The sequence below is a fragment of the Hyperolius riggenbachi genome, chromosome 2, assembly GCF_040937935.1.
Source record: "Hyperolius riggenbachi isolate aHypRig1 chromosome 2, aHypRig1.pri, whole genome shotgun sequence".
Classification (NCBI taxonomy): Eukaryota; Metazoa; Chordata; class Amphibia; order Anura; family Hyperoliidae; genus Hyperolius; species Hyperolius riggenbachi.
This window is the reverse complement of record NC_090647.1, coordinates 329,193,005-329,208,230: the sequence shown is the minus strand read 5'-3', so window position 1 is coordinate 329,208,230 and position 15,226 is coordinate 329,193,005. Positions and strand designations below refer to the sequence as shown.

The following is a 15,226-nucleotide window of genomic DNA, read 5'->3' as shown; positions in this document are numbered from 1 at the left end:
CAAATGTGTTTTTAGCAGGCAACATGGCTGCAACTCCAGAAATACTTCCGGGGCATTGTAATGTGTAGTCATTTAGTCACTAAATTTTAGGGCACATCATTATAGAGTCGTGCATGAGAGATTAGTTTGGGGCATGCTCCGTATGTCCTCTCCTGCACTGAAGGTGGGCGTGTATTTACCTACAATGGGTGTGTACAAGGGGTCCCATTGCTGTTGATGTCTCTACTTCCAACTTGAAGAATCAACAAGCTATCTACTCCACTGTGTTTCCCAAAGAACGTGTGTGTGTGTGTGTGTGTGTGTGTGTGTGTGTGTGTGTGTGTGTGTGTGTGTGTGTGTGTGTGTTCTTTTACCCAAAAATTATTGCAGAAATTTTACTTTGAGATCTGCAATTTTTTTCTGTTATCTGTAGGTACCTGGTGACACATTTGATGGGAGCAGATCTCAACAATATTGTGAAATGTCAGAAGCTCACAGATGATCATGTGCAATTCTTGATTTATCAGATTTTACGTGGGCTTAAGGTATGTAAACTGATTTAAAAAAATTGAGTAATGTCTTGCTTTTCACTGCAGAATGTGTGTAGTGGGGGATATCTGCCTCTTACCTTACTCATATGCTTCTGATAACACGTTTATTTTATATTTATGTTTGTTTCTGTTCTTTTTGTGCATGCTTTTATTTTTGCAATCCTCTCTGATGCTGAATTGTTGGCCGGGCTTAGCATTTAACACAAACTTCTCCTGCTGATAATGCTCTTGAATCTACTGTAATCTGCTGCCAAATATGTCAAATTTAAAAAATATAAAGCGTTACAGACACGTTAGACAGAACTCCGCCAAGGTGGCCATTAGGCTGAGAATGTAGTGTGAATACAGGTGTCCTAACAAGGTCGCTTAAAGGGAACATAAACTGAGAACGATATGGATTTTTCCTTTTTAAAATAATACCAGTTGCCTGACTCTCCTGCTGATCCTGCGTCTCTATTACTTTTAGCCACAGCCCCCTGAACAAGCATGCAGATCAGGTGCTCTGACTGAAGTCAGACTGGATTAGCTGCATGCTTGTTTCAGGTGTGTGATTCAGCCACTACTGCAGCCAAAGAGCTCAGCTGGACTGACAAGAAACTGGTATTGTTTAAAAGGAAACATCCATATCCCTCTCAGTTAAGGTTCCCTTTAAAGATCTGGCATTCTGGATTTCGATAACAGTTGTACTTTTCTGAAACTTTATTAATTCAGATGGACCCCTGCCGTCTGATGGGCTCCTTTTTAGAAAGTGAGGTCTTGAAATCCTACTTCATGTGAACTACAAGTATGTTACAGGCTATGCTAGCATAGTGATTGACACAACTCCTGCTCATCTCCTGTGTATAAAGCTCAATATGGATGAGGCTGGTGGATAAACCACTTGGCTAATAAACAAATGTGCAAATGTCTCCTTTATCCTAGTCACTGTTACAACTTTGTGCCACCACCTTCAGTCGTAGCATTTTTATTGTAATGCTAAGAAATGTAATCTGACCTCTTCCTACCTTTAGAGTCACCCCTGATTAACCCACTCACCAGCTGAATCTACAGTGGGCATGAAAAAGGGTGTACTGGCAGATGGCTATTTTTTCCAAAGCTGCTTCAGTGCACTGTTTATATGTCAACCTGTTTGCTATTAGAATTTGTCTTGTTCAGTCCTTAGATTTACATTTCTTGGTTGTTCATTCTTTGTTTGTACTCAATACTCTCCCTTTTTACTTTACAGTATATACACTCAGCTGATATTATCCATAGGGTAAGTATTGTTGTTTATGATAAAGTGCTGACATATTCTGTGGTGCTGTACAGAATAAGAGCAAAACATGGGGTGCATAGTAATACAGGCAGTGGTGTATACAAAATGTAGACATTGCTACATCTAACAGAATGGGTAGACATATTACAGTGACAATTGTAGCATGATGAACAAAAGTGTGTGTACCTGTAGGGAAACAAAGTGCCCATAGGGGGTATTTACCTTGGGAAGGGGAAGCCTCTGAAGCCTAAAGAGACTTACTCATTCGTTCTCAGCAAAAGGGATCCAGGGCTGACTCCCCTGAGAGTCCGCCTGGCGCCGCTCCTGCGCAGGTGCACTAGCGGTTGTCCGCCATTGTGCCTGTGCAGTAGAGTGGGCCCGTTATGGCTCGGCTATTTCCACCAGAGCCCGAGCAGAGAGCTGCTAGTGCAGGCCAATGGTATTGTCAATGTTTTGCTGTGTTCGGTGGTCCCAGAGCTAGATCGGGCTAGCGGAGGGAGACAGGGGAAGCCTCATTAAGATCATAAGGCTGCCCCCTCCCAAGGAAAGCATTTTTTTTCCTAACAGGTTTACTGTCAGGGTTTTTTTTATTTTTTTTTATTTTTTTTTATTAGGAAGTGAGATGTCTTAAAAGAGTGTGTAGTATTGCTTTTTAAACACTAACATGGGTGAGGATTCTTGAAATGCTGCTCCAACACTGTTTCACATTTCTAGTATTCTCTTAAACTTGACTTACAGTGCCTGCATAGCTAACAAAACTTACTCTTTTGGCAGGTCTTCATTTATACTATAGTATTATAACTAAACTAGTGCCTCTTTTAAAAGCTGCCTGGAAAGTAGACTATAGTATAAATGAAGCTGGGTGGAAACATGTTGTATGCAGACCCACGCAGCAAGACTAAAGGAAGAACAGAGGTGCTTTCCCCACCTGCCACAGCCGTACATTCGCACTATAAGACACACCAACTTTTCCCCCACTTCTGGGGGAGAAAAAGTGTGTATTATTGTCTGATCAGTACAGTATATTTTTTCTAAGCATTGAAAAAGCAAATTAAAATAGAGCTATATTTTTATCATTACATATGCAGACTGAACTTTATTCAATTTCTAAATGGTGATGCTGATTACGTCTGCACACTTAAATATTTTTTTCAGTCACTGTATAAGCAAGGTTTCTGGCTATATTTTTTTAATATACCAATAGCCACTGGCAGTATAATCTACAAATCTGTGTATTAGATTCTGGATAGCGTAGAATATCAAGCACATAAACAATCAGCCACTTAAAAAAAAATCTTTCAGACAAATGTTAGAATAATCTAAAATCTGTACTCTTCATTCCCCTTTATCTACCTGTTATAAAGATTTGTTTTAATTGTAATATATTTGTGTTCCATTATTAGGACTTAAAACCCAGTAACCTTGCAGTTAATGAAGACTGCGAGCTCAAGGTAAGTGGTTGTTTTAATCAGGGCTGTGGAGTCGGTACAAAAATCTTCCGACTCCAACTCCTCAGTTTATGAAACCACAACTCCGACTCCGGGTACCCAAAATGACTCTGACTCCGACTACTTAGTCTAATACTTAACAGTGCTGTGGATTTTGTACACAAATCATCCGACTGCGAAGTTTATGAAATCAACGACTCCGACTCCGGGTGCCCAAAATTGCTCCGACTCCTCGACCCAACTCCGACTCCACAGCCCTGGTTTTAATTCATGTAATCATTTGAATGTGTTGGGCGTGGTGTTTTTATTCTACCATAAATCCTGAAGTATATAGGGCACTGAAGATCCGCATACCTTACTATGGTGTAATTTGAAAGGCGTATTCCCAGTTTTGTGGCCTACTGGGCCATTTTCAAGATTCCTGCAATGTGCTCTGATACTGTTCTGGAAATTTTGTTATATAAAAGCCATAGTAAACTCTCACCCAGCAGAGGGAGCATGGAGCGCCTGTCATGGAACTTAGGACAGTAAACCAGCTAAAATGAAAGCAAGTGGTAGGAAGGTGAGCTTCAGCATAACGCTACAGGTTACTGCATGATGCAAGATATTTTAACATTCAAGTTAATTGTACAAGTAGTAAGTGCAGCTGTGAAAAATCTTTATTTTTTTTCCTGCTCACTAGAAAAATGGTTATCTCTTGTTGCGCTAGGCCACTTAATCAGGGCAATGCCTTTGCCTCCAGGGCCGCTTGGAGACTTTTTGCTGCCTGAGGCAAACTTGTGAGGATGCACCCCCCCCCCCCCCCCACCCTGATTTGGAATGATCGCACAGCACCTGACAATTTACTGTGCTTCATTTAATGTTCTCATGTGACATGCTGCAGCTCAACACAATAGCACACTGGCTGGCTGTGAGTCTCGCGTCGCCTCCTACTCTGACTGCATGCTGTTAGTGTAAACACAGTACAAAAATGCTGCCCCTGTAATTTTTGCCGCCTGATGCAAATGTTTCACCTTGCCTCATGAGAGAACCGGACCTGTATAAAGATGAAGTGCCACTTTGGCATAGTGTGACCCAAGCTTTTGAGTTAGGTACTATTTTAGCAGGGTTAGTTAGCTTTATTGGTTAAAGTTAGGTGTCATAAATAGTTTAACATTGAGGTCGAAAGCCAGGGTTAGGTGTCAAGAGGGGTTATCAGAGAAAGGCTTGGACATTTCTTCAGGTTAGGATGGAGAGGTGAGGCCTTGGAAATGGGAAAGTGGGAGGGAAGATAGGTGGGCATCAAGAAGGGTAATGGGAGGGCAACTAATCTTGTCATATAGGACAATGTCAGAAACACCTGATTGGCTGCATACTTGTTCAGTGTCTGTGACTAAAAGTATTAGAGGCAGAGGCCAGACACTTGTAATGTTCAAAATGAAATAAATATGGCCTCCTCCATACAGTTGTCCTTTAAATACTGAAAGTTAGAACTCATTGTGGTGTGTAAGATTTCCCCCTGTCAATTTAACCAGAAACTGTTTGTTAGGCCTCCTTCATAGTTATTGTAACTTATGCGTTTTTAACAATGTGTGTTTTCCGGTGTATGGAAAAATGCACTGTCAATTCTAATGCATTTTAATATTGTGGAAAAGCACAAATAAAATGCTTTGTGAGACCATGTACTTTTTAATCATCTATCTATATTCCACTGTGTAATTGTATGTAGGTTGCCGCCTGCCAGTTGGCTTGCTTTGCTCCACATCATTTGTATGCTCCCCTGTATACAAGCATAATGGTTTTTGTCTGTGAGGGCTGAGAAAGGGCACCAACTTGACATGCCATGATATGTCACAGGCTTATTCCTGATGGAATAGTTACGCTACCATTATTTTTGTTTCCTGTTGTTAAAATATGGAGGGTTGGCAGACTTGTGCATAAACACTAACTTTACAGGTAAGCAATTATTTATTCAAGAGGGATTGATTTTTGTAAGCATCTACTTATCATCCCAGTATTATGCGTGTTTTGCTTTTTTTTTTAATATGCTCTTTTAGTGGATTATTGTGTTTTGTGTTAACTTCATTAGATTCTTGATTTTGGCTTGGCACGGCACACAGACGAAGAGATGACTGGGTATGTGGCGACAAGGTGGTATCGGGCTCCAGAAATCATGCTAAATTGGATGCATTATAACCAGACAGGTACAATACATTCCATTTGAACATCTATATATTTTATGTGCGGTAATCCTTATATGCATTCAGCAAAATACCAGTTTCTATACTGCTAAAAAATAGTAAGATTTGACTCTTGATACAAACTACAGATAAAAAAATTAACTTTACACTGTAAAGTGGGTTTTAAAGCCCCACAGCAGTACTTCCCATCTAGATAGAAGACAATACTTATTGACAGAGCTTGCTTGTATATCTGTGGAAGCTATTTGATTATATTTTGTCAAGTCACTTTTAAAGGGAACCTTAACTGAGAGGGATATGGATGTTTCCTTTTAAACAATACCAGTTGCCTGGCAGTCCTGCTGATCTCTTTTGCTGCAGTAGTGGCTGAATCACACACCTGAAACAAGCATGCAGCTAATCCAGTCTGACTTCAGTCAGAGCACCTGATCTGAATGCTTGTTGAGAGGCTGTGGCTATAAGTATTAGAGACACAGGATCAGCAGGAGAATCGGGCAACTGGTATTATTTTAAAAGGAAAAATCCATGTTTCCTAGACTGTGATTGCCATAGGCTGCCGTCTAAGGGCTGGGGCTCACTAGGAATGGTGATTCAGAAATGCTTAGAACTTGGGATTTGCTATACAAAATACCAAGCGATTTGTAGGAACGCAATTTCCACCCCTGCATTCCTTCAGCACGATGACTCCAATAATGCTGTAGGCAGTGGTTTTGCAGTGTCATAGACACTGCAGCGTTGTAGTGGAATGATCCTCTTAGCGTTCCACTGTCTTATTTCTTTTACATTCGCCAACGATTGTCAAATAACTTAACATGTAGCTTTGGTTGAATTGGTTGTGTGCAAGTTGAAATGAAGCATGGCTGGTAAGAATGGTGTATCGCAACAGGTCAGCCTATGCATATCCCCCAAGTAACAGTTAGGCAGCTTTTTCCCCTAAAAGATGTAACCAGCAGCAGAATGTTCCCCAGATGAAAACTAGTATCTGTATGGAGAACACAAAGAATGTTATAGAGCAGCACCCCCAGTAGGAGGCACCCATGGCACATGCCATACCTGCAACCCTGTAGCTATGCCTCTGAGGGTCTGGTGGGGTTTGTTTAGGGTATGTTTTATACTATAAAATGCATACTTACATTGTTAAAACCTGAGGTGGTTTCTTTTACATTCGCCAACGATTGGCAAATGCTCCCAAAGCAATCCTAGTGCCCCCCCCCAATCCCTTAGTGTTTAGTATGTGCTTGCCATCTGTGGAGCAGAATAATATAATCCAAGCAACAGAAGTACAACCCTCTCACCTCAGCTGCTTCTGGTCATGTAAACAAATTGAGCTGCAGTTATTTTTTTTTGTTGTTGTTCGCTAGAAGGTATTTGAGCAGTTTGAATACTAAGCCATTGCATGGGACATTTCAGGGACAGACAAATCCGCAGGAGTCAGATGGCCAAGGAAGTTTCCTTAACCACATAAGGACCGCCTTCAGCCGATGGGCGGCGGCAAAGGCTGGGCCTAAACGACCGCTGTCAGCCCATCGGCGGTGGCTTCTTATGTGGCAGCTGGTCGGGGATCGCATGCTGTCATGCGCGTGCATCCACCGGCAATAGGCTCCGCCCACCCGTGACGTCATCCCGCCGGCTGTTCAGTACCGCTGGCGGGTTGTTAACCCCTCGATCGCCGCATAGTACGCGTATAATACGCTTTGTAATGTATACAAAGCGTATTATACAGGCTGCCTCCTGCCCTGGTGGTCCCAGTGATCGAGGAACCACCAGGGCAGGCTGCAGCCACCCTAGTCTGCACCCAAACACACTGATCCTGCCCTCTGATCGCCCACCCCCCAGACCCCTGTTTGCACCCAATCGCCCCCCTAATCACCCATCAATCACTCCCTGTCACTATCAGCGCTATTTTATAGATTAGGTCCTAAACTGCCCCCCTGGGGGCTCCTGATCACCCCCCCCCCCCCGTGTACTGTATACATCTATTCTCCCCTGTAAAATCACCCACTGATCACCTGTCAGTCACCCATCAATCACCCCCTGTCACTGCCACCCATCAGATCAGACCCTAACCTGCCCCTTGCGGGCATCTGATCACCCGCCCGCACCCTCCGATCACCTCCCAAGTGCATTGTTTACATCTGTTCTCCCCTCTAATCACCCTCTGATCACCCATTAATCACCCCCTGTCACCACCTGTCACTGCTACCCATCAGATCAGAGCCTAATCTGCCCCTTGGGCACCCAATCACCCACCCACACCCTCAGAATGCCCGCAGACCCCCCCCCAGACCTCCCCCCCCCCCTTCCTGTGTACTGTATACATCCATTCTCCCCTGTAATCACCCACTGATCACCTGTCAATCACAACCTGTCACTGCCACCCATCAGATCAGACCCTAACCTGCCTCTTACGGGCATCTGATCACCCACGCCATCAGATTGCCCGCAGAACCTCAGATCACCTCCAAAGTGCATTGTTTACATCTGTTCTCCCCTCTAAATCACCCACCGATCACCCATCAATCACCCTCTGCCACCACCTGTCACTGCTACCCATCAGATCAGACCCCTATCTGCCCCTTGGGCACCCAATCATCTGCCCACACCCTCAGAACGCTCTCAGACCCCAGCCCTGATCACCTCACCAGTGCATTGCTTGCATCTATTCTCCCCTCTAATCACACCCTGATCACCTATCAATCACCCTGTCACCACCTGTCACTGAGTAACCAAGCAGCTTAGGGTGATCCAAACTACTAGGAATGTATAGGGGGATAAAAGGAACCAAAAAGCCCTCCTACTAAAAAAAAAGCAGCGCTTGGTGTAATTTGCCTTCTTAAAACAGAAGGAAATTTGCAATAATTCAGTTATAAGTGAACATTTGTGGTTACCCACAATGCTCTACTGAATATGCAAATTATCCCTTTTTGCCCTTGTTAAGCCAAGCAAGCATCCAGAACCGCTGGTGTATAGCAAGATTATAGCTTTAAGTTTTACACAGCCTTATCAATCCCACATGTAGACCACCTGCCACTGCTACCCATCAGATCAGACCCTAAACTGCCCCCTGTGGGCACCCAAACACCCGCCACACACATTTGATTTCAAGACTACTCCTCACGGTTTAGGGCCCCTAAAATGCCAGGGCATTATAGGAACCCCACAAATGACCCCATTTTAGAAAGAAGACACCCCAAGGTATTCCATTAGGGGTATGGTGAGTTCATAGAAGATTTTATTTTTTGTCACAAGTTAGCGGAAAATGACACTTTGTGAAAAAAAAACCTGTAAAAATCTATTTCCCCTAACTTGTGACAAAAAATAAAATCTTCTATGAACTCACCATACTCCTAACTGAATACATTGGGTGTCTTCTTTCTAAAATGGGGTCATTTGTGGGGTTCCTATACTGCCCTGGCATTTTAGGGGCCATAAAGCATGAGGAGTAGTCTAGAAACCAAATGCCTCAAAATGACCTGTGAAATCCTAAAGGTACTCCTAGGACGTTGGGCCCCTTAGCGCACCTAGGCTGCAAAAAAGTGTTACACATGTGGTATCGCTGTACTCAGGAGAAGTAGTATAATGTGTTTTGGGGTGTATTTTTACACATGCCCATGCCCATCATTTACAGAGATATTTCTCCCACCCAGCAGGGGTATGTGTAAAAATACACCCCAAAACACATTATACTACTCCTGAGTACGGCGACACCACGTGACCCTTTTTTTGCAGCCTAGGTGTGCTAAGGGGCCCAACGTCCTATGAGCACCTTTAGGCTGTACAGGGGTGCTTAAAATTTAGCACCCCCCAAATGCCAGGACAGTAAACACCCCACAAATGACCCCATTTTGGAAAGTAGACACCCCAAAGTATTCAGAGAGGGGCATGGTGAGTCCGTGGCAGATTTCTTTTTTTTTTTTTTTGTCACAAGTTAGTAGAAATGGAAACTTTTTTTTTTTTTCTGTTTCAAAGTGTCATTTTCCACTAACTTGTGACAAAAAATAAAATCTTCAATGAACTCACCATGCCTCTTAGTGAATACTTTGGGATGTCTTCTTTCCAAAATGGGGTCATTTGGGGGGTATTTATACTATCCTGGAATTTTTAGCACCTCATGAAACATGACAGGTGTTCAGAAAAGTCAGATGCTTCAAAATGGGGAAATTCACTTTTGGCACACCATAGTTTGTAAATGCTATAACTTTTACCCAAACCAATAAATATACACTTATTGGATTTTTTTTTTTTATCAGACATGTAGCACAATAAATTTGGACAAAAAGGTATATAGAAATTTTACTTTATTTGAAAAATGTCAGCACAGAAAGTTAAAAAAATCTTTGATAAAATTCATGTCTTTTTTGATGAATATAATAAAAACTAAAAATCACAGTAGCAATCAAATAGCACCAAAAGAAAGCTGTATTAGGGACAAGAAAAGGAGGTAAAATTCATTTAGGTGGTGGGTTGAATGACCGAGCAATAAACCGTTAAAGCTGCAGTGGTCTGAATGGAAAAAAAGTGTCTGGTCCTTAAGGGGTAGAAAGACTGTGGTCCTCAAGTGGTTAAAGTAGACCTGTAAGTGCTTTGTTGACTGAGCATTTACAAGTCGATGTAATGTGCCTGACTGGTAGGGTCGGCAGAGGCAGAGATCTAGGGAAGACTACACGAATGGTGAACACTGGGGGGGTGCATCCTCCAAATACCTTAACATGTAGCTTTGGTTTAATTGGTTGTGTGCAAGTTGAAATGAAGCATGGCTGGTAAGAATGGTGTATCGCAACAGGTCAGCCTATGCATATCCCCCAAGTAACAGTTAGGCAGCTTTTTCCCCTAAAAGATGTAACCAGCAGCAGAATGTTCCCCAGATGAAAACTAGTATCTGTATGGAGAACACAAAGAATGTTATAGAGCAGCACCCCCAGTAGGAGGCACCCATGGCACATGCCATACCTGCAACCCTGTAGCTATGCCTCTGAGGGTCTGGTGGGGTTTGTTTAGGGTATGTTTTATACTATAAAATGCATACTTACATTGTTAAAACCTGAGGTGGTAGGGACAGTAAAGGTGGCCAGACATGTTGATCTTGATTTAGCAGCCAATCGACCATCCGATTCGATAATTATGAAAATTGGTGCTGCCAAAAGCATGACTGATCGTTACAAGTAATTTTGGGAGGAAATTGGTCACATGTTATTGGACATGCTGGAAAATCTCAGGCCGACATCAGGTGCGCAGTGGTAACTGTGTGCAATAATCACTAACAACAATGCACCTGAAACCCACGGCTGCTGGCCCTCTTTGTGTACATATAGACTTCAGTGTTCTCCCCAGAATTTTTTTCCAGCCGGGTGGCATGAAAAAGTAGCCGGGTGGTGTAAAATGGGCGTGGCCACGACTTGCTGGAAAATGGGTGTGGCAATGACATTTGCGTAGCCAACTGTATTGTAACAGTAACTCAAAAGGGCGCTTTTCCCCCAAAATACAGTTAGGCAAATTGTCCATAAAGGTTTTAAAAATTAAACATTGTTTCCCCCCCACAAAAACAACATATAAGGCAGCATTTCCATTACACCAGATGTCCAATGCGGAAACCATTACTCAGAAATTCAAAAAGGTCAGGCTGGTTGGGTGGGCAGGTAGGTCAGGCTTGTAGCTAGTGAGGTGGATTAGTGTGTTAGATAGGTCAGGCGGCTGGCTAGTGGTATGGGTAGGCAGGTAGGTCAGGCCGGTGGCTAGTGGGGTATGTGGGTGGGTAAGTACGTCTGGCTAGTGGGGTAGGTGGGTGGGTAAGTACGTCTGTCTGGTGGCTAGTGAGGTGGATGGGAGGCAAAGTAGGTCAGGCTGGTGGCTAGTGGGGTGGGTGGGTAAGTAGGTCAGGTTGTTGGCTAGTGGGGTGGGTGGGTAAGTAGGTCAGGTTGGTGGCTAGTGGGGTGGGTGGGTAAGTAGGTCAGGTTGGTGGCTAGTGGGGTGGGTGGGTAAGTAGGTCAGGTTGTTGGCTAGTGGGGTGGGTGGGTAAGTAGGTCAGGTTGTTGGCTAGTGGGGTGGGTGGGTAAGTAGGTCAGGTTGTTGGCTAGTGGGGTGGGTGGGTAAGTAGGTCAGGTTGGTGGCTAGTGGGGTGGGTGGGTAAGTAGGTCAGGCTAGTGGGGTGGGTGGGTAAGTAGGTCAGACTGGTGGCTAGTGGGGTGGGTGGCAAAGTAGGTAAGGCTGGTGGATGGTAGGTCCGTAGGGTGGGTGGGTAATTAGGTCCGTAGGGTGGGTGGGTGGCATGGCAGCAGGTTGCTCCTTACATCGTGTGGTGTGAGAATCCTATCCTCGGCTGCTTCCTGAGCGTGTCCCCCAGCTGCAGCACTCGCTCCTTGCTGTCAGACAGGGCGCAGGCTGCGGCACTCATCCCTGCTGATTCTCCCGGGTGATATCCCACCATCCGTCTCTGCCAGCCAGCGGCGTGCGTCCCACCATCCGTCTCTGCCAGCGGCGTGCGTCCCACCATCCGTCTCTGCCAGCGGCGTGCGTGCCAACCACATAGGGGCGGGTCCCCAGCAAGGCAGTCTCCTATTGGCCGGTGGGCAGGGCGGATGCGCGTTGATTGGTGGAGGACGCCGATTCATCCCGCCCAGTTCATCGCTGGGAGAGAAGCTTACTCCACTGTGAGGAAACTTCGTCAAAAGTGTCCCTGGCTCGAGGCTGCGCGGCCGCCATTTTCTCGAGGATCGGTGCTCAGCAGAGGGTAAATACTTGGCGCCGGAGGGGTTTTAAAACAGGCGGGCGGGGTTTCAAATCAGCCGGGCGGCCCGCCCACTTAATTAGCCCTGGGGAGAACACTGGACTTCCCACATGCGCCCCACGTGATATAACGTAATGCATCGGCATCCACATGGGGCGTGAATCCGGAACAGGAGTGCGGACACGGCGCCCGACAGGCATAACTGCACGGGGCACCAGGGGAGTACAGCGACCGGGGACGACAAGGCGGCATCACAAGGCCGAGTACAAATCACTGAAATCAGTCAGTTGTCCTGCGGTGTATGGGCGGCCAACAGATATCGCTCCGATAAGATTCGATCAGTGAGAAATCTTTCTATTGTTTGCCAAAACGAATCACATGATGTATGGGTGCATTAAGACTTTTTTACATTTTTCTCTAATTGTCTGTAGAGCTGACTCCTATAACCTTTGCATGGATTCTGGATATAACAGATGAATTCTTCATTATTTTGCCCTCTCCTTTGAATTCCCCACCATTTGTTCTATCTTGTCTGTATTTTATACTGCTTAGAGTGTACACACAATGTATGCAGTCTAAGAATGTTAATGTTTTTTTTTTCAGTGGATATCTGGTCGGTTGGATGCATAATGGCTGAACTCTTAACAGGCAGAACGTTGTTTCCCGGCACAGACCGTATCCTTTCAATATTTAGCAACTTTGCATAATGGTTATGTTTTCACCTTATGGACCAGAGCAATTTTGACATTTCACCAATGCCCTTAATAATTCAGTAATAACTTAATGGCCTAGTGCCCACTAGAAGGTTTTTTAAGTACCGATTCATGCTTTCTAGGAACCCTGGCGACTCCCAAAAGCATTTTGCTACTGAAAAGCTATGGAAGTGAGCCACAGCCCGTTGGGATTGGGGGCAAATTGTAAAAATGCTGCCCGGCAACATTTTTGCGATTGTTCTGGAGCGATTGCATTCAAGCCAATAAGTGCAAAATTACAATCACTATGGAATTGCATGAAAATAAAGTAGTGCTTTGGCGATTTGGAAATAGTACAGCGATTTTTGTGCATTCCCATAGGGTCTATCTTAGTGCAGTCACACAAAAACTTCAGCAGGCAGCGCAATTGTGCTTTGGTAAAAATTGCAATCGCCATGGAGGGCAGAAAGGGAACAGCAGATACAGTGTTGCTCACAGTGCACCTGCTAATAACCGAATGTCTGGAAAGTGCCTGCGATCCAACACACTAGGAGGCAGAAAGTTAGAAGAAACTTTTTTTTTTCTTCTAAAAAAAATAAATAAAATTGTTTAAAGGGAACCAGAGACGCCAGAAAAAAGATTTTATACATACCTGGGGCTTCCTCCAGCCCCATACGCACGGATCACTCCCACGCCGCCGTCCTCCGCTTCCTGTATCAGCCAGTTCGGGGTCCCGTAGTTTCGGCCAGTCGGCGTCAGCACGCGGCCAATTGTCCGCATCACCGGGGCTCCCAGCATACCCTTACGCGTGCGGCTGCCTACTGCGCAGCCGCACGCGTAAGGGTATGCTGGGAGCCCCTGTGATGCGGACAATTGACTGCGTCCGCCGGAAGTGACGGGACCCGGTACCGGCGGATCCAGGAAGCGGAGGATGGCGGCGTGGGTGCGATCCAGGCTTATGGGGCTAGAAGAAGCCCCAGGTATTTATGAAATCATTTTTTTTTCTTTTCCTATGTCCGGCGTCTCTGGTTCCCTTTAAGTGACTCGTGCATTATCTGATCTTTGGCTCTGCAATGTCAATGTTGCTGGATGTATATATCCTCTTTATATTTAGGCAGATATGCAGTATTTGAATCAACAGACCTTGTTGAACTAGACTTGCTGTATATTCTCGAATATAAGACAACTATTTAACCCTTGAAAATAATCTGAGAAGTCAGGGGTCGTCATTGATGCCGGGTGATGCACCCTATCCGGTTACCGCCTCTCAGATCTCACTGCTGAGGACTGTAGTGAAGCAGCGCAGGCGCACATGTGCACCATCTGAGAGGCAGAGAAGGAGCTAAATAGGATACGAGGGTGGGCTAGAAGGGTGAAAGAGGCGTGTTTTATGGGCGCAGCATAATCTATTCTTCCATACCACTCTGATAAACGGTAAACAAGAGCTGACCAATCCACTTAGGGAGAGTTGACCAATCCAACCAGTCAATTGCCTATATACTGCTATACACTGGGTACCACGTACAGAACAGCATCAGTATCTGTTCATAAATAGCACCAGTATATTAATTATTTTTATTTATTTATTTATTTTTATTTGGTATGCGTTAGAAGAGGGGTTGTCTTATATGGCGAGTATATTCCAAACTCTATATTTTAACTGGAAAAGTCGGAGGAGGTCATCTTATACGCTGGAATATACGGTATGTTATATTCCCGGCTATATACAGCTGTTGTCACCTTTATTTTTTATATTTTTTTAAATCTCAAAAATAAAACCTTTCTTCTGACTTTTTGGCTCCTAGTGTGCTGGTCTATGCTATACAATATTGGATGTGTCTGCAAGTGTAGAAGATATGCTTTACATTTTGTGTCTACTGCTACGGTTTTCTATGCTTAATCACTTCCCAACCACTGTGTTTGTTTGTTTTCCCCCTTAAAACCAGAGCAATTTTCACATTGCGCTCCTCCTATTCATTCGCCAATAATTTTATCGTTCCTTATCACACAAATGATCTATATACTGTATTGTTTTTTCGCCACAAATTAGGCCTTCTTTGGGTGGTATATTTTTCTAAGAATTATTTATTTTGTATGCATTTTAAAAGGGATGAGAGAAAAAAATCATTCTTTCTTAGAATTTAGCCATTCTAATTTTAAACTAAAATGTGCTATTGTAGATAAAACCCACATATTTAATGTGGCCCAGTTATAACAACATTAAGGCCTCTTGCACACTGCAAGCAATTCAGATTCAGATTCCGCTTTTTAATCAGTTTTTATCTCCGATTCAGATTTGCAGTGTGCAAGGAGCAAACTGCAAATCTGAATCTGAATCGGAAGTAAAAACAGATTAACCTCCTTGCCGGTTATCCCGAACACAGTTCGGGGTAACCT

The 15,226-nt window shown here is 44.2% G+C and overlaps 1 protein-coding gene across 4 annotated transcripts in view; it reads left to right on the top strand.

The window, feature by feature from the left end:
* Positions 1 to 15,226, top strand: part of LOC137546633 (mitogen-activated protein kinase 14) — a 91,469-nt gene that overhangs the window by 42,948 nt on the left and 33,295 nt on the right. For all 4 annotated transcript variants that reach the window (XM_068269330.1, XM_068269328.1, XM_068269329.1 and 1 more), the window contains exons 4-8: positions 413 to 524; positions 1,756 to 1,785; positions 3,189 to 3,236; positions 5,302 to 5,416; positions 12,741 to 12,812. In XM_068269330.1, coding sequence (XP_068125431.1) covers positions 413 to 524; positions 1,756 to 1,785; positions 3,189 to 3,236; positions 5,302 to 5,416; positions 12,741 to 12,812 — 377 coding nt within the window. The remainder of the gene's footprint in view (positions 1 to 412; positions 525 to 1,755; positions 1,786 to 3,188; positions 3,237 to 5,301; positions 5,417 to 12,740; positions 12,813 to 15,226) is intronic.